The sequence below is a fragment of the Crocuta crocuta genome, unplaced genomic scaffold (genome assembly GCF_008692635.1).
Source record: "Crocuta crocuta isolate KB4526 unplaced genomic scaffold, BGI_CrCroc_1.0 scaffold234, whole genome shotgun sequence".
Lineage (NCBI taxonomy): Eukaryota > Metazoa > Chordata > Mammalia > Carnivora > Hyaenidae > Crocuta > Crocuta crocuta.
In genome coordinates, this window is record NW_027529647.1 from 3,908,774 (window position 1) to 3,930,270 (window position 21,497).

At 66.9% G+C, this 21,497-nt stretch overlaps 2 protein-coding genes across 11 annotated transcripts in view; both read right to left on the reverse strand.

The window, feature by feature from the left end:
• Positions 1-4,848, reverse strand: part of RHOT2 (ras homolog family member T2) — a 5,585-nt gene extending 737 nt beyond the window's left edge. The window contains 18 exon segments of the mRNA XM_077762700.1: positions 104-306; positions 402-524; positions 636-752; positions 796-902; positions 987-1,087; positions 1,165-1,307; positions 1,391-1,475; positions 1,729-1,849; positions 1,937-2,045; positions 2,176-2,274; positions 2,356-2,457; positions 2,630-2,738; positions 2,814-2,866; positions 3,283-3,336; positions 4,218-4,261; positions 4,349-4,430; positions 4,521-4,579; positions 4,707-4,848. Coding sequence (XP_077618826.1) covers positions 104-306; positions 402-524; positions 636-752; positions 796-902; positions 987-1,087; positions 1,165-1,307; positions 1,391-1,475; positions 1,729-1,849; positions 1,937-2,045; positions 2,176-2,274; positions 2,356-2,457; positions 2,630-2,738; positions 2,814-2,866; positions 3,283-3,336; positions 4,218-4,261; positions 4,349-4,430; positions 4,521-4,579; positions 4,707-4,743 — 1,748 coding nt within the window. The 5' untranslated portion in view covers positions 4,744-4,848.
• Positions 4,849-5,102: 254 nt separating this feature from the next.
• Positions 5,103-21,407, reverse strand: WDR90 (WD repeat domain 90). Of its 10 annotated transcripts, none has more exons than XM_077762694.1 (42): positions 21,346-21,407; positions 20,995-21,086; positions 20,709-20,885; positions 20,518-20,623; positions 20,164-20,334; positions 19,798-19,912; positions 19,644-19,711; positions 19,285-19,388; positions 19,002-19,205; positions 18,824-18,886; positions 18,539-18,607; positions 17,897-18,007; positions 17,673-17,818; positions 17,544-17,601; positions 16,980-17,098; positions 16,724-16,867; positions 16,324-16,640; positions 15,866-16,101; positions 15,528-15,667; positions 15,236-15,366; positions 14,635-14,765; positions 14,128-14,289; positions 13,788-13,916; positions 13,390-13,520; positions 13,272-13,312; positions 12,990-13,121; positions 12,681-12,863; positions 12,273-12,370; positions 11,714-11,816; positions 11,290-11,411; positions 10,981-11,140; positions 10,709-10,899; positions 10,452-10,620; positions 10,246-10,357; positions 9,955-10,126; positions 7,158-7,280; positions 6,831-7,005; positions 6,587-6,717; positions 6,332-6,475; positions 6,134-6,277; positions 5,963-6,047; positions 5,103-5,486 (listed from the first exon to the last, which is right to left on the reverse strand). In XM_077762694.1, exons 1-42 carry the CDS (start codon positions 21,353-21,355, stop codon positions 5,275-5,277), a joined length of 5,631 nt encoding a protein of 1,876 aa, XP_077618820.1. In that variant the 5' UTR covers positions 21,356-21,407; the 3' UTR covers positions 5,103-5,274. The 10 variants fall into 10 exon arrangements, 8 of the variants coding, with proteins under 8 accessions (XP_077618820.1, XP_077618825.1, XP_077618818.1 ...); XM_077762699.1 differs by lacking the exon at positions 21,346-21,407 and having other exon boundaries at positions 6,134-6,253; positions 16,324-16,440; positions 16,510-16,640; positions 20,995-21,327; XM_077762692.1 differs by lacking the exon at positions 21,346-21,407 and having other exon boundaries at positions 20,995-21,330.
• Positions 21,408-21,497: the final 90 nt, after the last annotated feature.

Genomic DNA, 21,497 nt, shown 5'->3' on the forward strand with positions numbered 1-21,497 from the left:
CGCCGCGACACCACGGCGGTCCTGCTCCTCCGGTGACAGAGGCTGTTGGTCACCGGGGCCGGGGACCTGCCTCCCACCACAGGGGCTGTGCACCGGTACCCACGGGACAGCGGCCATGGCGGCGAGCCGGGTGAAGACAGCCGAGCTGCGCGCCGCCGGGCCGGTGCAGGAGAACGGGGTGGGGGCGGGCAGCCGGTGCCTGCGGCAGAAGTCGGCGGGGGCCAGGCCGGGCGGCCACACGCCCGCGGGCAGGTCAGCCTTGGAGGACACAACGAGGCAGGGGGTCTGCCCGTCCATGTAGTGGCGCTGCGGGGAGAGGCGCCGTGTGAGCATGTGATCCCCGGCGGCCCGGGCCAGGGCACCACCCCAGAGGGACTGGGGGCTGGGGTGGGGGGGCTTGCCTTGTAGACACTGGCACAGAGTGCAAAGGACCCAGGGTCGCTGCCATCGAACATCAAGCAGGCCACGTCGCAGGCAGCGTCGGGCGCAGCGGCCAGCAGGCTGTCCGCGCTCACCTCGCACAGCTACACAGAGGGTAGTCTCAGGGAGGGGTACGGCGCTCGGCCCGCCGGGCCACGTTGAGACACAACCCCCCGCGCGGACCTGGGGTCTATCCCAGGGGCCCCGGCACTCACTATCAGGTACTTCTCCTGCCCGTTGACTTGCACCGTGTTGATGGCGTAGACAGCGGGTTCCTCGGGGGACTCCCTGGGGTCCTGGCACGGAGGAAGGAGTCACCTGAAGGCGCTGGCCTGGAGGCTGCCCCTCGGGGGGGGCGGGGGGGGGGGGGGGNGCCTGCAGAAAGGCGGACTTGCCCACCGCGCGGGCTCCCACCACCTTGCACAGAAGGACGTTCCTCTGCGTCTGCCCCTTCTCCTGGTCCAGCCTCTTCTCCCGAGTGACTGTGGACAGACGCCAGGGTGTGACCGAGGGTGACCAGGGGGCTGCGGGGAGGGGCCGGGCTTGGGGCGACGGCGGATGCCCACCTGTGACGGCGTGGGCCTGGGAGTCCTGCTCGCAGAGCGTGGGGTAACCCAGGTAACCAAGATGCTCAAGACAGCGCCGGACATCCAGGTAGGTCACCAGGCTGGGGGATGGGAGGGACGTGAGGGCAGGGAGGCGCGTGGTCACTGCCAAGCGGACGGGGGCAGGGGCGGCACTCACGTCCACTGGGAGCGGTACCCGCGCAGGGGCAGCCGGCCAGCCTCCGTGGGGACCTCGAGAGGCAGCCGGGAGCCCCAGGGCGCAGCTGGAAACACGCTGAAGAAGCTGTCTAGCTCCGCAGGCGAGAGGCTGCCGTCGTGGTCCTGCAGGCAGAGGGGCTGTGGGGCCACGTGCCTGGTGGCTGGGGGGGCGGAGGGGCGCACGACGGAAGCCACGACACCCTCACCTGATCGTGCTTCTCAAACACCCTCTGCAGAAACTGGTAGCCGAAGTGGTTGAGCTCGGTGCTGCAGCCGGGGGGCACGTGGAGCCTGTCGGGGGGCAGGGGCTGTGCGGTTCCCAGGGTGCTCCCTGCACCTCCCGTGTCCCGGGCCGGGAGCTCCCACACCGTCCCCGCCAGTGGAGCGAACTGTGTCCGCACTTCCTTCGCAAGCCGCCTCCCCGTGGCAGGACAGCGCCGAGGCAAGCCATCGCAGCTGGTCACGCGGGCCCCCGCAGAGGGTCGAGGAGCCCCCAGGCACCGGCCTGACACAGGAAGAGCCCCAAGCCCCGTCCGGCACTCACGGCGGCACGAGGTAGTCCGTGGTCAGCTGCAGCGTGTCGCCGTAGCCAAAGCGCCGCAGGATGGCCCATGTGGTCTCATGGCGGCCTCGCTGGATGAAGAGCGTGTTCAAAAACAGGAAGCCTGTTCCCAAAGAGGCGGAAGGGCAATAGCGCTGGGCACGGCCTGACCCCTCCGCGTTCCCAGGGGCCAGGCAGGATCAGGACTCACCGTCCAGGGTCAGCCGGTCATCGCGCACGCCTCCCGCCACGTTCTTGCACACGACCATCTTCACGTCCTCCAGGGCCTGAGGGGCCAGGGGGCGCCCGAAGCAGGATTTCTGCCCCCGAGGGAAAGGCGCCATCAGCCAGCCAGCCGCTTCGGCGACTGCTCAGCGTCACTAAGGGCACCGAGGCACGGAGCGCGGCCGTGCCCACGAGGGGTGGGCACCAGCAGCAGGGGGGCCGCACCTGGAACGCGTTGAGTTCCTCGTCACTGAGCGCCTGATCTAGGTCCTGGTCTGAGAGCCTGAAGATGCGCATGAGGGCCTGGACACACGCGGGCCTCAGCTGCAGGGACAGCCAGCTCAGCACGTACCCCGCCCCACCGCCCCCGTCGGCTCGGCCTCCTCGCCCCTGCCTGCGGCCCACCTGCTTGGCCTCGGGGTCGTAGAGCGGGGCCGTGGGGTGCAGCACAGCCTTTTGCGCGTAGTAGAACAGCTCCGAGATGTTCCTCAGGTTCTTGGCAGAGCACTGGTGGCCACGGGGCAGACTCAGAAACATGCCCAACACCGGAGGACTCACAGGGGAAGACGCAGGCCCAGGGGAGCGAGGCCGCACCCACCCTCCAGGCGGCCTGCTGAGATGGGGGAGGGGGGTGGTGCCCGAGTGCGGGCCAGCAGGCCTGGCCCCACCCACCACTCACCTGCACGCAGGTCTCGACCTCAGGGAACTGGCTCATGACGGGCAGCACGGCCTCCATGGAGCTGCCTGGCCGCAGGTCTGACTTGTTGCCCACGAGGATGATGGGGACCCTAGGGGGACAGACCCCCGGTCACCGTGGGTGGGGGAACTGGCAGGGCCCCCCACCCACAGGCCCTGCCCATTACCTGGGGCCCCTCTCGGTCACCCCATTCACCAGTGGGATCCATTTAGTTCGGATCTGAAAAGCAAGGCCTGGGCGTGAGGGGAGGGGCCTGCCCGCCCCACGGCCCCACCTGGAACTCACGCCTAAACGGGGAGGTCGAGGCCCACTGAGGCGCAAAGTCGCTGATGCAGGGAATGCGCCCCATGTGAGCCTAGCAGCCGCTACCAAGGGACCTGGGATTGGCTGTCCGTCCCGTCTCCCTGTCGGGACGCAGGGTCACAGGAGCTCCCCGGGAAGCTGCAGGGGTCCTGGCGGGGCCCCAGCACCCAGTGTGGCTCTGTGAGGTTCCCTAAATCACTCATCAAGAGATGGGGCCAGGCATGGGTGCAACTGGGCCGGCTGAGTGTCCACCTAAAGTCCGTGCAGAGGACAGCACGCACGGGGCGTGAGCAGCAAGGAGCTGGGGTGGATCAGGAGCTCTGCCGCCTCACCTTCTCAATGGTGGCCTCCTCAGACACGTCGTACACCATGCACACCACGTTTGCCTGCGGGGAAGGGGGTGAGGCAGGGTGTGACCACGGGCTTCTGCTCCACATTGCCCTTGACGGGGCCGGAGACCTTGGAAACACCCGTCTAGCCTCTGCTCCCCAGCCCGTCAGCTGCTCCCACCTGGCGAGTCCTCCCCTGTGTTGCGCCGCAGCCGCCAGGCCCAAGCACCACGGCCTGGTCACTGAGTCCCCCGGAGGGCTCAGGCCAGGCTCCGCCATCCCAGAACTTGGCACCCCAGCCCTGCATTCCCTTGTCATCTCAGGCAGAGAAAATAACAAAGACAATGCCATGGAGGAGGACGGTGCCAAAAAGGCGGCCTCTGAGTAACTGTGGCCACTATCCTCGCCTGATAATGCCCCAGGTCGCAGTACGGGCTGCAGGGACAGCTACCGGCCCCCAACCTTCCCCAACAGGGCCTGGTTCAGGCACAGACCCTCCCGATAACATGTGAGCAACGACGACCTGTAGCCCTGGTCACACACAGCACCCGCCACGGTCCAGGGGCTCGAGCAGTGGCCTGGACAATGGGACGGCAGGGTAGGTGACCAAGCCATTGAGGTGCTTACGGGGTCACTTTGAAGAACACTGAGTCTGCTCCCCAGGGAGCAGGCAACGGGGGCACAGAGCCAAGGAGCTGGCCAGCCCTGTGGTGTGGGTAGCACGGCCCCTTTTCTCCCCAGCACCCAGCGAGGTGAGTCAGAGGAACCGGGCAACTCTCAGGGCTGAGAGGTCAGGGCAGAATTAGCGAGGCCCCTGGCACCCTGAGCACCTTCGTCTAATCCCTCGGAGAGAGAAGCGGATCAGCTGGAGGCAGCAGCCCCCACCCAGGCTCGAAGTGCTCAGCACCCCCTTCCTGAGCCCTCAGGACACGCTGTACCTTGTGAATCTCTTCCTGAAGCTCCTCTGCTGTCTGCTCGGCTTCTGCACAGAAAAGACACCCCACTGCAGACCGGCCCCGACGCCTGTTCCCCGGCAGCGGCACGGGGTGGCGGGGCGGGCCGGCTCTACCTGAATAATCCACAATGTGGGTGGGCACCTTCTCCGGGGTGACGTCCGCGGGAATGGTGATCTCTTCTGCGCGGGGAGGGACCTGGAAAAGACGGGGCGAACCGGTGGCCCGGGGACGGAGGGAGGTCGCGCCCCTGAGACAGCGAGGGGTGCGGCCGCGCCAGGCTCTTACCTCCGCGGGGAACTCCTCGCCCACGAGCGACAGGATCAGCGACGTCTTTCCCACCTGGGCTGCGCGGGGCGGCGCGGTCAGCGCAGCGGCCAAGAGCGCGGAGCGCCCGCCCCAACCAGGCCGAACCCTCGCCCCGACCCCGGGGGCCCCAGACGCCCCGCCCAGCTCCCAGGCCCGGGCGCCTACCCTCGCCCAGGAGCAAGATGCGCACGTCCCGCTTCATGTCGCCCGCAGGGATCCGGGTTCGGATATCAACCCCGATCCCTACCCGACCCCGAGCGCGGCTCCGACTCGCGCTCTTCCACTCGCGAGCACTTCCGCCCCCCCGCCCGCGGAGCCGCACCAACGAGCGAGGTGGGCCAGAGCGCCCGGGCTGTGCGGCAGCGCCCCCGCGCGGGCACAGCGGGCACTGCAGGCACCGCGCCGGAGAGATGCGGCCCTCGCTCCAGCGGCCGCCCCACCCCCGCAGCTCCGCGCGAGGCCCTGGCCCGTCCACTCTGGACAGGGAGCAGGTCTGGGCGCTCCGCGCAGGCTGAGCTCAGGCCAGGGCAGCAGGATCCTGGAATGACCATCTCACGATGCCAGAATGCAACACCCACGTTTATTTGAACTTCACAGGGCAGAAGCATAGAAAAGCCCTCAATTCAAGAGCCCTTTCTGTTAAGTTCAGGTTGATTTACAGCCTCAGGTCCATCTGATGTGGAGACACCCGGCCTAGAAGCCATCGTGGCTCATCAGGAGGCCCTGGAACAGCTCAGCTTCTCCACCAGGCCAGTCGGGGCCCGGAGCCCAGTGACTCCTCTATGGCCCGGTGGCCTGTGACTTCCCACACCAGGATCTCACTGTGGGCCACTGAGAAGAGCAGCCGGGCAGATGAGGCGAATCTGCAGAGCTGCACCAAGTCGTCATGCCCAGCAAAGTCCTGCACGGCCCCCGACTCACAGTCCACCAGCCTCAGCACACGCTCTGCGGGCAGAGGGCACGGGGCTGGGCCAGGACAGGCCGAGGGCTGCACATGCGCCAGGCCCCGTGTCTGCGTGGCTCCAGGGCCCAGGAGTCCCTTAACCAGTCCTGCTGCCGACGCCTCGCGGAGGAACGTGTGGCTAAAAGCCCTGTGTCCTCCACGCCCCCAAGCCTGCTACAGCTGGGGCCAGGGGCAGCAGAGCTAAGCGAGGGCCTATCAGCACCAAGGTGCCTCACAACACAGGGCTTTCGAGGCCCCAGTGTACGCCACCGAGGCCCTCTGCTGAGGCCCTAGTGCTGGGTGTAGCAATCAGCACCCCACACTCATTTCCGGATCCTACGACTCCCCTGGGGCAGGTGTCCTCACCCCGCTTCAGGGATGAGGAGCTTGGGGCACGGAGGTGAGAGGCATGCCTCAGGCCGGGGCATGGGTGAGCCCACTCGGCCCCACTCAAGACAGGCTGCCCACCAGGACTCACCAGCAAAGCCAATGGCCATGAGGTGGGCTCCGGGGGACAGGCTCAGGGACACGGCAAAGAAAGGAAGCGAGATCTTCTCCACCACCTGCGGGCAGCGAGTGTGAGCCTCCCCTCCCCAGCCCCGGGTCCCTCAGGCTCCTGGCACCACACGGGGGTAGGCGGTACACATGCCTGCTTCTGGCGGAGGCTGTAGAAGGCCACCTCTGGATGCACGCCGAGGCCCGCACACACCAGCAGTGCCGCATCCCAGGGGCAGAAGGCAGCAAGAGAGGGCGGTGGATGGCTGGGAAACTGGGGCGGGGGGGGCGCAGCGTGCTGTGGTGAGGTGGGCGGGCGCTGTCCCTGCCACCTGCGCCACCCGCTTCTTACCTCCGTGAGGGCAGGCGAGGGCGAGCTCAGCCAGTCCAAGAGCTCACAGTGGCCACGTGACCAGTCGGAGACCCAGATGCTGACTCGCTGGTCTGAGCTGGCGGCCAGCCACAGGTCGGCACCCTCTGCCCCTAAGTCTCCGTACTGGGGGGTGCGGAAGGGCTGGTGGGTGCCTCCTGCCCTGCTGAGCCCAACTTCCCTCCCCTGCCGGCACCCCCAAAGGCCAATCCCTGGCAGCTCGTGGGGCCACTTCACCTCTTTGTGTGTGCTCTGGATGGTGGAGATCGGAGCGCCCTGGTGGTCACTCAGTACGTGGAAGGTCATCCCCGTGCGGGGGCGGCTCACAGCCACAAGCCCATCCTTGTCTCCAGAGAGGACGGTCTGACCTGGGCCAGGCAGGGCCACACTGGTTTCCCTGAAGCCCCCTGCCCCCAGCCCAGAGGCCTGAGCTGGGCCAAGCGGGGGCTGCCTTGTCCCCCTGTGGGCCCCTGCCCCTCACCATCGGCAGAGAAGGCAATGGCTGTCAGTGCCACCCGGTGGGGGTGCATCTTAAGTTCCATAGCAATGCGGGAGACACTGAAGACGCGCAGCGTGCCATCGCTGTAGCCTGCCACCACCTGCTGCTCCTCGGGGCGTCTGCATGACAGAGGGCTCCAGGCCAGGCACAGGCAGCTCTGGGGACCCGCAGTGGGGACACATCAGCACTCCCCTGAGGGTGGAGGACAGGAGCCCAGCCCCATGGCTGGGTCGGACAGTGTGGGGAGGTGCGGCCGCCGCCAGGCGGGGCCAGAATGCGGTCTGGGCTCAGCCCCGCTGCCCCCAGTACCTGGTTCAGCACCTGGAACTGGATCAGGAGCTCCATGCTGGCCAGGGACCACACTCTGACGCTCCCGTCATCACTGCACGTGGCCCAGTGGGACGCACTGGGGCTGAAAACCACCTCGTTCACCTGCAGAGAGCCAGCCAGCCCCACCTGAGGCCGCGTGGGCCCTCGGGCAGAGGGCAGACACAGCAGGCCTGTGTCTTTTTTTTTAAGACTACATTTTTAAATGTAATCTCTACCCCCAGTGCAGGGCTCGAATCACGATCCTGAGACCAAGGGTCACACGCTGCTCCCACTGAGCCAGCCACGGTGCCCCAGGTCAGGTCTCTTTGAACAGAGTGTCCATCTCTCTGCAAGCCTGCATGGCCCCAGCCACCTCCGTGCGGCATAACCAAACTGTCCTGGCCTCCCTCCCAAGTGTCCCCACACCAGACCTGTGTGCCGTCCAATCACAAGAAGCCCACGGGTCAGTCAAACCCGACCGTTCACTTGCTAAGGCAGCACAGAAAGGAGCCGTTCCAGCAGGCCCTGGACAGCGGCAATGTGACAACGTGTGATGCGTCCCCAGGAGGCTGCGCGTCAAAAGGAAGACAGCCGGGCCACTTTCAGGGGTCTCATCCATGGCATCATCATTCACCCATGGCAATGCTGTTTCGCGTGTGTGTAGAGGGGACAGCACACGTGTGATTATGAGAACATAGCAACGTGGGCACACAGGCACCACATGCCCACTAGGCAAAACAGAAGAACCTGTGAACCATGAGATCATGATCCAAGCTCAAGTTGGACGTTTACCCACCCAGCCACCCGGGTGCCCCAAATGGTCGAGTCGTGAATATGAATTTCAAGCATAAATGTGAACTCATAATGCATCTTACTAAAAAAAAAAAAAAACAAAAAAACAAAAAAACCAACAACAATTTTGGGGGCGCCTGGCTGGCTCAGTTGGCTAAGTGTCCAACCCTTGATTTTGGCTCAGGTCATGATCTCATGGCTCATGGGATCAAGACCCTCAGTGGACTCTGCACTGACAGTGGAATTTGCTCTCTCCCTCTCTGTGCCCCTTCCTTGCTTGTGCGTGTGCGTTCTCACTCTCTCTCAAAATAAATAAATAAACATTAAAAAAATAACAATTAGGGCGCCTGGGTGGCTCAGTCCATTAAGCGTCCGACTTCGGCTCAGGTTGTGATCTCACGGTTCATGAGTTCTAACTTGGCGTCAGGGTCTGTGCTGACAGCTCAGAGCCTGGAACCTGCTTCAGATTCTGTGTCTCCCTCTCTCTGCCCCTCCCCCACTCGCATTCTGTTTGTCTCTCTCTTGTCAAAAATAAATATTAAAAATTTTTTAAAAAAGATAATAATCGAAAACTGGCTGAGCAGTAACAGGTCCCGCTGGGACTCAGACCATGACCTCTACGGCATCTCCCACGGGAGGGACCCTGGGCTCCTGGGTGGAGCTGCAGAAGGGCCTGGAAGCCGCCGTCCTTCCATACAACAGGGAAATCACCAGCGAACGCCAGCTCAGCTCCAGGACTCAGGACCCAAGTGTGCAGGCCCAAGTGGATGAATGAACACGCGTTCCACCCGGACCACAGGATGGTACTTGGCTTGACACGCTACAGTACGGATAAGCCTGGAAGGCATGGCGCTCAGCGAGAGAAGGCGGAAGGGAGCCCAGAGCGGGCGGACGCACAGAAACAGAGCCGGTCTGTGAGGGCCAAGGGGAGCGGCTGTGCGTGTTTAAAGGGTGGGGGGCCTGTCTTTGGGGGGACGGGTGCCCTTAAGTTCAACCATGGTGCCGGCTGTACAAGTCTGTGAATATAACAAAACCGCAGGCTTCCAGTGCAGATAGCACGGGGCACGTGGCCTCTGTTGCAACACGCAGCTGTCACCAAGGACAGACCGCGTATGCAATCCGTGACCACCTCAAACTCAAGTGTCTCTGACGGCAACCGTTGTATCTGAACAAACGAACAGATATTTAAAAAAAAAAAAAAAAAGGACTCAAGTTCTAACTCCTAGAGTCCGGCTAGAGGCCTGCTGAGCACCGAGAACGGCGGAGGTGCTGCACCCACGTCTCCAGCCCGCAGCTTGCACGCTTCAAAGGCACACTCGCCGGCCGCCGCCAGATGCTGAGACCCGAGCCACCACCAGGGACCCCCGGCCCGGGAGCCGGACGATCGGCCACCCCACCGCTCCTGCCTCGGCCGTGCCTTGGGGATCGTAAGCTCAGGGGGCCGCCTCTCCAGAACAGGGTCAGAACAGTACCACCTAAGCTGCACCCCGCCCCCCACCCCCGCCCCAAGCAGTGAGTCATTCTGCGAGGACGTCGCGGACGGGCAGGCGGTCCCCGTGTGCTTCCTGGTGAGACCCAGCCTGCTCAGCAGGCACCACGGGGACAGACTGGCCCTGACCAGGCGCCAGCCCCACCTCCGGACGTCTCGGACCCCGGGGAGCGCCAGGCAGACAGGCAAGGCCAACTGGGGACCGTGGAAGTTTCCAAACAGACAACGTCGTTTTCTCAGCAAATCAAGTGCAAGAGAAAAAGCACCACAAGAAAAAGACCAGAGGAGGCCCAAGGCCTGCGGGGACACGTGTGGGCCTGCGTCCGCGAGGGGTCAGCCTGCAGGGACACGTGTGGGCCTGCGTCCGCGAGGGGTCAGCACGCATCTCACCCCTTGAGCCATTTCCACACAACCCATGTGACTGCTGTGCTGGGACGCGGACCAGCCCAGGAGGCAGGGCACAGGACAGCATGTGACTTGCGACCCTGCCTCGGTCCAGCTCAGACACCCCCTCACCTTGCTCCTGTGGCCACTGATGAGGCGGGTGCTGGTGCCCGCAGCCCAGCTGACGTACCAGAGTGTGCCCGCCGTGGTGCCTGCCACGCCCATGTCCATGCTGTCGTGGAACACCGCACTCACGATGGCCCCATCCAAGGTCAGCTCGCGCTCCATGAACACGGAGCTAGACCTACAGCGGGGCGGGGGCGGGGGCGGCTTCTAGAGGCGGCAGCCAGAGCCAGATGCTCCGGGGCCATGTCCCTAGCCTCGCGCTACAGCCCACAGGGCCCCCCCCTCCGGGCATCTCACCTGGCGCGGGCGCCCTTGCGCCTCAGCTCCGGCACGGCCCCCACCGCCCACAGACGGAGCCGCCTGCTGTTGCTGCCGCTGACCAGCCGAGCGCCCGAGCACAGCAGCACTCCTGGGAGGCAGGAGGTGGCCTGAGCCGCTTCCCCGAGGTCTCCCAGGGAGAGGCCCGGCCCGAGCTGCCAGGGGGACAGGCTGCAGGCACCCACCTATCTCGCCGTCGTCCGCCTCCCAGGCCAGGAAGCAGCGGCTGGCACATGTGTCCCAGACACACACCTGGCCGGCATTGGAGCCGCAGTAGAGCAGCGGTGCGTCCCCGTAGCAGAGCGAGGTCAGCTCGCCCGCCCCCAGCTCCTCAGGGATGGGCTCCCGGTGCGCCTGTTGGAACACGGGGGCGGCAGGGGTCAGCAGTGTCGTGGGGCTGAGCCAGACCCCACCGCCCCCAACAGCCCCTGAATCCCGGTACCTGGGAGCGGACGCTGGCCCCACGCTGCTGCAGGAGCCACGAGGTGATGGCACCTTGGCCCACGCAGGTGAGCTCGCCGGCCTCCCTGGGGTTGAAGGCCACGTCGTGCGCTGGCTCCGGCAGGCGGACGGAGGACAGGAGCTCATAGGTGGCCATGCTCCACAGGGCCAGGGTGCAGTCACCATAGGCCCCTAGGGAAGACGCAGCGGCTGCCTCAGCTTCCTGCGACAGGCAGGGAGTCCAGAGACGACTACTGGCTGCAACCCACTGACCCAGCGTGACGAGAAGCGCGTCATCGGGCGAAAAAGCCAGGGCTTGCACCGCGGTGTTGTGGTAAGAGATGAGCCGCCGGCAGGAGCCCCCGGGCACGTCCCAGATGCGGATCTGGCAGCGGGAGGCTGTGTTGCCGCAGCCTGAGGCAGAGGCCAGGATCTGGTGGGCAGGACAGGGGGCAGGCAGTCAACCACGAAACCGTGGTCCAAGGCCCACCCTGGGTCCGCTCCCGTTCTGGGTTCTCGAGGATCCAGGCCCTGACATCCACTTGGGCCCCGGGGGCACAGGGTGGGGCGCGAGGCCAGCACCTGAGCATCATGGCTGAGGGCCAGCGTGGAGACCTCCTCGGGGTGGCCGAGCCAGTGCCGCTGGGCACCTGAATGCAGGTCCTCCACCACCACCAGGCAGCCACATGTGTAGGCGAAGAAGCCTGAGGGCAGGGAGGGCACCCCTGAGCCTGTCGGCGGGGACCCGGGGGCCGTCCTCCCCATTTGCTCGCACCTGATGGGCCCCGCTGGGAGGTGGCCCGGGTCAGTGTAGGGTGCGACAAAAGGCAAAAGGCATGCTACCAGGTGACGGCGCCTCAGCTTGGACGCTCCTCCCGGCCCACAACCCAAGCGCCCCACGGTGGCAAGAGCTCTCTCTGAGGCCAGGCCTGAGGGTGGGTAGAGGGTAGAGCTGGGCCCCTCCCCGCGGCTTCTGGGCCGGGAGCCGGGTGTGCTGTGGCCCCACCTGTGTCTGGCTTCCAGGCCACATTGGCCCGTCCGTTCCCATTGTAGCCCACGACGGCCTTGAGGAGCAGACGCTCAGTGCGGGCACCGGGGACAGAGGTGCTCTGCAAGGACACGGGCAGGACGCTGGTGCAGCGCCCAGCACCCTCCCCCACCCCCGATATCAGGCTCTTCCCCCTCGTGCTGGGGCCTGGGATGAGGCCTTAGGCTCCCAGGAGGCAAATGGCAGGTGCGCGGGCCCCAAAGCCCGCAGCGGAGGCCAGCGGAGCCCAGCGGCGCCGGGGCTGAAAAAGGTGGGGGCAGGCGGGGGAGGCGCCTGGGTGGGGAGGGCGCAGGGGCTGGAGGGGCGGGGCAGGGGGAAGGGAAGGCTNAGGGGGACCGTCCCCCAGGGCTACACCACAGCGCTTTGGGAGCCAACCCCCGGGAGACCCCAGGAAATTGAACTTCCTAGAGAGGAAGAAGCCTCCCAGAAAATGCAGGGCCGAGCCCCCTCCATCCCGAGGCCTGCCTGCGGCGTCTCCTTGTGAAAGGTGCCCTGAGGATCCCCCGCCCCAGCTGACCTTGACCAGCAGGGGCGACTTGTAGCGAGCCACGAAGTGCCTGTAGCAGTCTGGGCGGGCGGGCGGACGGGCCTGGGCTGCTGAGGTGCTCCGAGCAGCTGGCGGGGAGAAGGAAGAGGCCGAGCAACATCAGAGCCCCTGGGACCGTTCAGAGACAGCGTCTCGCACAGTTAGGTGCCCTGCTTGGACGGGACAAGTGTCTGACCTGCACCGCACACCCGAGGTCAGAGGCGCACCTGGGCTGCGTCCCACTGCTCACCTGGCCCAGTGGGGGCGCAGGCCAGCCTACCTGCCCGGCAGTGAACATCTCACAGGGTAAACCTCGGCCTGTCGGCACCTGGAACCCGCGAAACACCCTGGCCGGTTGTGAGAGGCCCCGCCCCGCCCCGCCGCCCCTCCTCCGCTTACTGGCCCAGCCACGGGGGTGGGGACGCATGCTGAAGCCCCAGGGGCCCCTGGGAGCCCCCCAGGCCCCATCTCCAGCCCCGCTGGCCTCTTTCACCAGCATGGGCAGGCCTGAGGCCTGATGGAGCCCCTCGGGGATGTGGCTCTCCTCCGAGGGTCCTTCTTCATCTGATGTGGAGAAAGCACCTGGGGAGGGGTGGAGACGGTGAGAGGAAGGAGCAGAGCTCGGCTGGCCCTGTCCCCACCCCTCCCCAGAGGTCAGGAGTGAAGCATGCTGGCTCCCCCAACAGTCCCTCACGGGCCCCCCCTTACCGTCACCACCCTCGAGGGGTCCAGCACGGAGGCCCAGCCGGAGTGGGGCAGCCTGGGACGGCACAGGCACCTGCTGCCGGGGGAGCCCGCTGGCCCCAGACTCTGTGTCCTCCAGCTGCCTCTCGCCCGGGCCTGGAGACACAAGAGGCCAAAGAGGTGCCCACACACCCCGGTTCTGCACTGGGAACCCCAGGAAAGGAAGGGGCCCTATGCCACCCACAGGGACTGTAGAGCTGGTCCCAGAGATCACCACAAAGCCCGCCACGCGGTGGAGCCACTCACTAGCCTCACAGGTCGGGGGCACCCCAGGCGAGTCTCCGGCACTGCAGGGGCAAGGACAGGGTCAGGTGGGGAGGGGGTAGCCGAGGGCCGGGGGACGCAGGTCGAAGGCGGCACTTGCCTTCCCGGGGGTGAGCTCTCAGGGGCACCCAGAATGTCCCAGACGAAGATGGCATCTGCCACACTGAGGAGCTGCTGCTGGTCAGGGGCGAAGGCCACAGCGCGCACGGGCTCTGAGTGGCCGATGTAGACCTGGGGGCAACGGGAGGCATGCCCAGCGGACCTCAAGGCGCGGCCGGGGCGCCACGGTCCTCCCAGTGCTGGGACAGAAGCCGTGCTCCACGCTTCACGCAGCGGACGGATCCTGTGGGCCTGGCCATGAGTTGCCCGACCCGCCAGGCGGGGCCTCGGCAAGAGGCTCTCCGGGCTGTCAGGCCCCAGTGGACCCGGGGTGGGTGGAGGGTATCATTCTCTACCCTCCCCGCCGCCACCCGCCACGCACCTGCCTTCAGCGCCCACCTGATGGCCGGGGCTGGCCTTCGCCGCGTAGTCCCACACCTTGATGGCCCGGTCAGCGGCTGTTAGCAGGAAGCGGGCGTCCCTGCTGAGCGCCAGGGAGGGGCAGGCCAGAGGGTGGACACCCAGCAGCTGCGAGAGTACTCGTGTCGGTGGAGGAAGATCAGAGCTCACGGAGGCCCCTGGACGGGGGAAGCCTCCCTTCCTCCCTTATCAGAAAACGCCCCCTCTGAGGAGCAGCGGGTGGCCCAGGGCCCCTCCACTCCTCGAGGCACTGCAGCCACTAACGCTGGGACCCGGAGGGAAGAGGAAGCCGAGCCGCTGACCACAGCCCCGGGCTCACCTCCCGGACCAGGCAGCCCGACGCGGCATCCAGCACCACCACCGTGTTGGACGACGTCGACACCAGGAGGTGGCCTGGGGGTACGGGGCCAAAGCAGACGGCCACTGCCGAGGCCAGGCGGCTGCTGGCCAGGGCTAGGGCACTGACATCAACTCGCAGCAGCTGGGGGAGAGCAGCAGGTAGCCCCCAGACAGAGCTTACACCCCCGGAGCTGGACCACAGGAGGCGGGCAGCCCGGGGCTCCCCCAGCACCCCCGCCTGCCCGCGGCTCACGCACCGTGTCTGAGTCAAGGCAGCGAAGCCCAGACCGTCTCTGGGGCGAGCGCCGCCTCCCAGCTGTCCCCCACTCCCTGTAGCTCCACACCAGGCCTAGGGAGAGCCCCTGCCCCCCGCTGCCTCCCTCCGCCCCGGTGGAGCCCAGGAAAGGCACGTAGCAGCCAGCCGACGGTCCCCACGGAGTCTGCTGGCCGGGCCGACACGAACACGTGGCAAGTTCCTGTGACTCACCTCCTCCAGTGAGGCTGTGTTCACGACGGTCACCACGTACTTGGAGGGGCCCACGAAAGCCAGCAGGCGGCTGTCCCCACTAACCACCAGGGCATTGGGGGTCGGGTGGGCATCCCGGCACACCATGTCGGCTGCGGGCCGCATGGGGGAACGTGGTCAACCGGGCGCAGAGAGGGTCCTCGCAGGAGACACAGGTCAGGACCCACACCTGCCCCCAACCGACGGAAATACCAGCCCAAGGCCTGGCGTGTCACAGAGCGACAGCCCGCAAGACCAGCACACGAGCGCCAGGACACCAGTGGGCGCTGGCTGCTGCTAGCGCGGCTGGCCATTCTCCAGGTGACCACGTGGCGGCCCCGAGTTACAGCGGCCACGGGACAGCACAGATGGCCTCGCGGGCTGCCCTGGAGCGGGCCGACTCCCACCTGGCGCTCAGGCCACACGCCTCCTCCTGGAGCAGGCTGGCACAGACCCCCACCGACCTGCAGTTCTGGGGGCTGGGGCACCCTAAACCACACCCAGCCTGGGGCTCTGGGTAGCGAGCGAGCCCCGCCCTGCAGGGACCTGCTGGGAGGCCGGGTAGGGTGCCGGGGGGCCTGACCTGTCACCCGCAGGATGCGGCACTGGGCGGCGGAGCAGCGGTACTGGGCCAAGGTGCCCCAGGAGCAGGAGCTGAACAGGAAGCTGCCGTCGGGGCTGACGGCCAGGCCGGTGACCGCCCCTCGGTGACACCTGTGCCACACAGGGACCCAGTGCCCTGACCTCTCACAGCGGGTCCTGGCGGGGGCCCCCGGGGGCAGCCGCGGGCCCTCCCCCGCCCTGCCCAGGTGCCCACACACCACCTCCGCTTCTGCCCCAGGCGTCTGCGGGGCTGGCGCCGGCGGGGCACCCACCTGTGCTGCACGGGAACCTGGGCGGCCTCCAGGCTGAAGGAGCGGACAGCCCCGCTGCCAAAGCCGCAGAACAAGGCCGGCCGTGTGGGGTGGAAGGCAATGGTGCGGGGGGTCTCCTCCGGGGACGTCAAGTCATACAGCTGGAGGGTGGGGGTCCGTGAGGGTGCATGGGGGCGGGGCTACCAGACGGCCTCTGGCCTCAGGAGCCCGGGAGGCAACCTGTCCCGGTGACCGGAGCCCTAGCGCCCCTCGGGCCCTCCTGTGCTCCATGCCTGCCTGGGCCCCACCCACTGGCCCAGAACCTTCCAGTCCCCGTCCCGCTAGCCACGCCTCCCAACCTGCTGCAGGGTCGCCAGGTCCCAGACGCGGACAGTGTGGTCCTGGGACACGGTGGCCAGCTGCCCGCGGCTGTGCTCGGTGGCCAGGCCCAGCACCGGCGCGGCGTGGGAACGAGTCAGCACGTTGTATTCCCGGGACGGGACGTCCAGGAAGCCCAGGTGGCCCGAGGAGGTGGCGGACAGCACACGCAGACCATCAGGGCTGACGCACACCAAAGTGACGGGGCCCTCGTGCTCTGCGGGCAGGGGGACTCAGCGACCTCCCAGCCCCTACCCAACCCACACGGACCCGTTTCCTTGCAGCCTGCAGGCCAGGACAGGCAGTTCCCCCACGACCACTGGCTCTTGGGCTCAGGACTCGGGCCCGTGGAGCCCCGGGACTGCCTTCTAGCCAGGGGCTGGCCCGGGACACACCCTCCCACAGCATTTCTGGTGGCCTGACAGTGCCGTAGCCCCACCTGCCTCTAGGAGCACGGAGGAGAAGTCCAGGGGCCAGAGGCGCAGGTAGCCGTCGTCGGAGCCCACGGCACACGTAGTCTGGGAGACGCTGAGGCTGCTGATGGAAATGCCAGGGCCTAGAGGGGTGGGCGGCGTCAGCCCAAAGCATCGGGACTGCTCCCCCCGTGTGGCAGGGGCCCGCCTACCGGCGCCTGAGGCCTGCTTCTGTGAGAGGGGGCTGCCAGGGGCCTGTGCGGGCAGCAGGAGGCGAGCATGCCGCACGGTCATGCGCTGGTGGTCAATTTCCAGGACGTGGCCGCTGCGGCTGCACACGTAGCTGCTCAGGGAAGCGACAGGTGAGGGATGAAGGGGCAGCGGGACCAGGACCCAGCCAGTTATGGGAGCGAGAGCGGGGCTCACAGCGTGCGGGCGTCCTGGGCCTGCCCGAAGGCCAGGTCAGTCAACTCCAGCACGCGGTGCGCCCCCAAGTCCACGGGGCAGGAACGCAGCTCCCCGCCGCGCAGCCGCCACAGCCGCACACTGCCCTGGCCGCACGAGGCCATCCTGCCGGGCGGAAAGCTGACACTGTGGACAGCCCCCGGGCCAGGCTCAGCCCCCGTCTGGGCTCCCGGGCTGCCAACGACCCATCCCAGCGGGGCAGGGGCAGGCCAGTCACCTGGCTTCATCGAAAAAGGCAACCTTAAATGCCTGGATGTCGACACCGGTGTACGTCTTTGCGAGAAGGACGGCCTCACCGCCTCGTCCCACCTGCTCTGTGCCCCAGGCCACCACCACCTGCGAGGAGCCCATACTGAGTGGCCGCACCCCCCATCCGCCTGGCCTCCCCCCGCGCCTCAGCTCTCCCTTCTTCCCACACAAGTCCGCCTGAGTGCTAGGCGGCTGAGGGCATGGGGACGTCTGCCTACGCACACCCCGAGGCGTCCACGGGCACTTGAAGCCGGGCACGCCTGCCGACACAGTAAACACCGCCCCGCAAGCAGAGGCGGGCCCCCGGGGGAACAGGAGACGCCTGGGGCACAGCAGACTTCTGAACGCGGACGCGTGAGAACGGCCAGCAAGGACCGAGTGCCCGTGTGAACGCCGACCCCGTCCAGGAGGGCTGAAAGCCTGGCGTACTACGTGCTGCACACAGGGAAGGGGGCTTGCCGGGGGGCTTTGCTTCCCAAGCGGTCTGGACTCTGCCCACACCCTGGCCCCGACCGTGACCCGGCCCCGTTACCGTTCTCCCGTGGGGGTCCTTGCCGACGCCGCAGAGCAGCACCCCGCTGCTGGAGAAACTGCAGGGGCAGGGCAGGCGGTCAGCGTCGCTGGGGCTGGCCCCCCACCCCCTCGGAGGCCCCGCGCCCACCTAAGGGAGCAGAGGGTGTGCACCGGGCTCCGGGACAGGGACAGGCACCCCCTGGTCTGGAAGTCCCACAGGCGCAGCATGCTCGCGGGCCCGGCCTGGGCTGAGGCCAGCAGTGAGCTGCTCCCATCCAGCGCCAGGGCAGAAACCTGGGGAGAGGGCAGGGTGAGAGACGGGGTCCAGCCTGTGGGCACAAGCCTCCCCCGGGACGGGCAGGCAGTGCCCACCTTGTCAGTATGGCCCAGAAAGAAGCGCTGCTCCCGGGTGTCCACGCACAGGACGACGATGACGGCGTGGCAGGGGTACACCACCGCAGCCCCGTCCTTGGTCCACACGGCCTGTGCACAAGGGCCGGAGTCTAGGGTCACAGGCCGGCTGGCCTCACCCCTCCCCAACCCGAGCACACCCCACCCTGTGCTCCCCAGGATGCATGCACAGGACCTCCTCTGAACGTGTCTGTGATACGAGACCCTGGGGCTCAGGTAAGGAAACGGCGGAGCCCGTGGAAACTGCTGGCAAGCACAGGGCCACAGAGACCCGGAGGTGGTGCCCACGCTCAGCCCCACCCGCCAGACCACAAGCATTGGAGCCTCACAGGGCCAAGTGCGAGTTCTCGGGCCGATGGAAGCCCAGGCACCCGGGCCGCTGCCGACCCAGCCTACGTCACGCAACGAGAAAGAGACGCGTGGACAGGAAGACCACACGTCCACTGAAGAAGCACAGAGCCGTGTGCAGACGTGGGATTGAGGGACTCAACACCCTAAGGAAGCTTAGGTGTCCACGTAGCCACCCTGGGGAGACGCAGGCTGCCCTCGCTGCCCCCTCTGTGTACCTGACGTGTGACGCAAAGAGAAGACAGGACCCCTCACCCATTTGGTACTGTGGCCCCCAAAGCCGATGACTCCCTTGAGCCTCAGTATGGGATCCGGGAGAAAGCTCTGAAATAGGCAAACTCACAGTGAGACCCCGGGAGGCGGGGACAGCACCAGCCTGGGCGAGTCCCTCCCTCCCGAGAGTGAAGTGGTCCTCCTGGCCGCCAGCTGCACCGTGGCACGGCGCCGGGATGCGGCCACAGTGCCAGACCCTGCGGGGACCCTAGTTCCTGCCCCGGCCAGGAGTCCCAGGCCCCCACAGACCACGTGGCGCCTCCTTACTCTTCGTTGGAAGACGGTGTCGCCCGAAGCCGTGTCCCGACTGCTCTGCTTTCTGCCTGGACGCTGGATGACAAAAGCTTATCAGAAGCCCAGCAGCCGCTGCCCACACCTGACGGAGGCCCCACCCCTCGAGACCCCACACGCTTTGTCCCTTACCTTCCTGGGGAAAGGCACTGACCTCGCTCAGGGCCACCGGCACCGTGGCCAACTCCAGGGAAGACGTGTGAGTGCTGTTGCCAGTGGCATGCTTGTTAGTGACCTGTGCCCTGGCCGAGGGCTCCTGGCTATGGTCACCGGGGCCATTCTCACCGCAGACCTCCGAGTGCTCACAGAACAAGCGGACCTCTGGGAGGGGCCTGGGCACGGACGAGGCCTGGCGAGACTGCAGATGCACAAGTGCGTGTCAGCACCCTGGGGCCACCAGCCACCGGCCCCGTCTCCAAGGGCACAGGAGCACTCACGGCTGTGGGGCCAAACATCCGGGCCACTGGGGACACGCTGTCCGGGAAGGGATTACTGAAAGCCACCGGGTGAGGGAGAAGCTCCAGCACGTGCCCCCGAAAAACTGGAAAGGAGCAAATGTGTGAGCAGAGCGCAGAGGCGTGGGGAGAACATGGGCCCGGGCCTGGCCCGCTCCTCCGAAGCCACGCCCACAGCTGCAGCCCAAGCTTCCCCCCGGGCCCCCGGCGGGGGGGAGGGGGGTCTGAGAACCACCAGGCACCCCACGCAACCTCCCGCTCGGTTCTGCCAGGCTCGCCACCCCCAAACAGTGTCAGCACCCACTCCCGCCACGCTGCACGTCCACGCTGACCCCGCTGACCTGCCTCAGGAGGGGAACGGCTCTTCTGAGCCGGCTCAGAAGATGCTCTGGAGCTGACACTTGGAAACCTTGGTGGGGCAGAGGGAGAGTCAGCGTCCAGGGACTGCCCTGCCCCCCCTCCAGCAGCCTCCTCGGGACAGGCAGGGCCGCTCACCGGACGTGGACGTAGTGTTCATGCCAGCTCTCCCCCTTAGGCACCGGGAACGCCATTTCTCGAGGTACAGGAGTGACAGACAGCTTTGCCCGCTGGGCCTCCACAGTGGTGACGGCTACGAAAGGCAGAACCGGTCCAAGGAAGCCCATCAGCTCCTTCTTCCAACACAGGCGAGACTTAACACCGGGTGATGACACGGTGTCGCCCGGTCGCCAGCCCAGCCACCACTACCCCTTGCCCCGCACAGGTGCCTTGGGGGCTGGGCAGCCCCAAGATGCCATCCCTCCTGCTGAGAACTCCGGGAGGGAGGGGGAGCGGAGGCTGCAGCGGGCGGGAGGAGCACAGGGCATAGGCTGTGGCGCCTACCAGGGTCAAAGCACAAATCGCTGGTGTAGAGGTTCTTGACGAGCAGACTGGCGCACAGCCTGACGCTCTTGAGATGGCCGTACCTCCGGTTCAGGTAGACCAGGAGGGTGTCCCGCAGGTCCAGCTGCAGGCACGTCCAGCGGGCACCCGAGGGGGCAACGCCAGCCAGGTCTGCACAGCATGAGCCAAGATCAGTGCCTGTGGTCTCACCGGCCGGCCCGCGGCACTCCGCTTCGCCACAGCCGCACGGGCCCCCCCGCACGGCCGGCCCGACTCCCTCCCTGCTCCCAGGCTGCCTCTCCGGGACCACCACGGGGACCACGGTATCGCGCTCACGCCCTGGCTCCACAACACCTTTCCTAGGCCCGGCCTCACAGATGAAGGGAAACTGAAGCCACGTGGCCGTAGACTTGAACTCCTTGAAGAGGCTGGAGAAGGACACACGGATGACCTGGCTGTCCTACGGGGCGGAGCGTGACCATGAGAAGACAAGCAGGGCTCAGGAGCGCGGCACCCCTCCCCAGCCCCCACTCCTGGGCTCGCACCTCAGTGGCTACGTCCAGGTGAATGACGAAGTGCTTGGGGGGCAGGGGCCTGAAGAGCACGTACAGGTACCGCCCCGTCAGCCCTAGGGACTGGGTGCTGGTCTTGGGGAGCTGAAGGTAATTGCTGGCAGAGACAGAGCCCTGGATGCGGTACACAGTGCACTGGAGAGTCTTATCCTGAAGAGAGAGAGACAAAGCAGCACACACGTGACCCTTGGCGGTTCTACGAAACGTCCCAGGGGAGAATGCGTCCCCGCTGCCGCCGCCAAGTCCCCCGTCCGCTTACTGTCACAGGAGCCACGTCGCCTTCCTTCGTGGACCGCTTCCACTCGCCCACTTTGAAGTGTCTGAAGACGTTGAGCAACGGCTGCTGCCACACTGGGGGGCCATGAAAGTATGAGGGCCCCGGCGGACACGAAGCCCTGTCCCCGGTGCCAGACCCCAGTGGGTCCTGCCAGGGTGGGGGGGCGCGGAGGCCCGTCTCGGGTGCCAGGCCCCCGCGGGTCCCGTGAGGGCAAGGCGGCATCCCTCTGGGGGCCTCCAGACCTTCCAGGGAGGGGCCAAAGGCCGGCTCTGCGCGCCCCCCCAAGGCGACAGCGACCCAGCGCCCGAGCCCCGGCCTCCCGCGCGCCGCTACCTTTCGCCATAGCGGAGCCGCTCGCTTTTCCCGCCCGGACCGCCGCTCGCTCCACGCAGGGCACGCAGCGCGCGCTTAGCAACGGCCGCCCGGCAACGGCGCCACTTCCGCCGTCCCGCGGGCGAGGCCACGTGACCGGGGCTGCGCGGGGC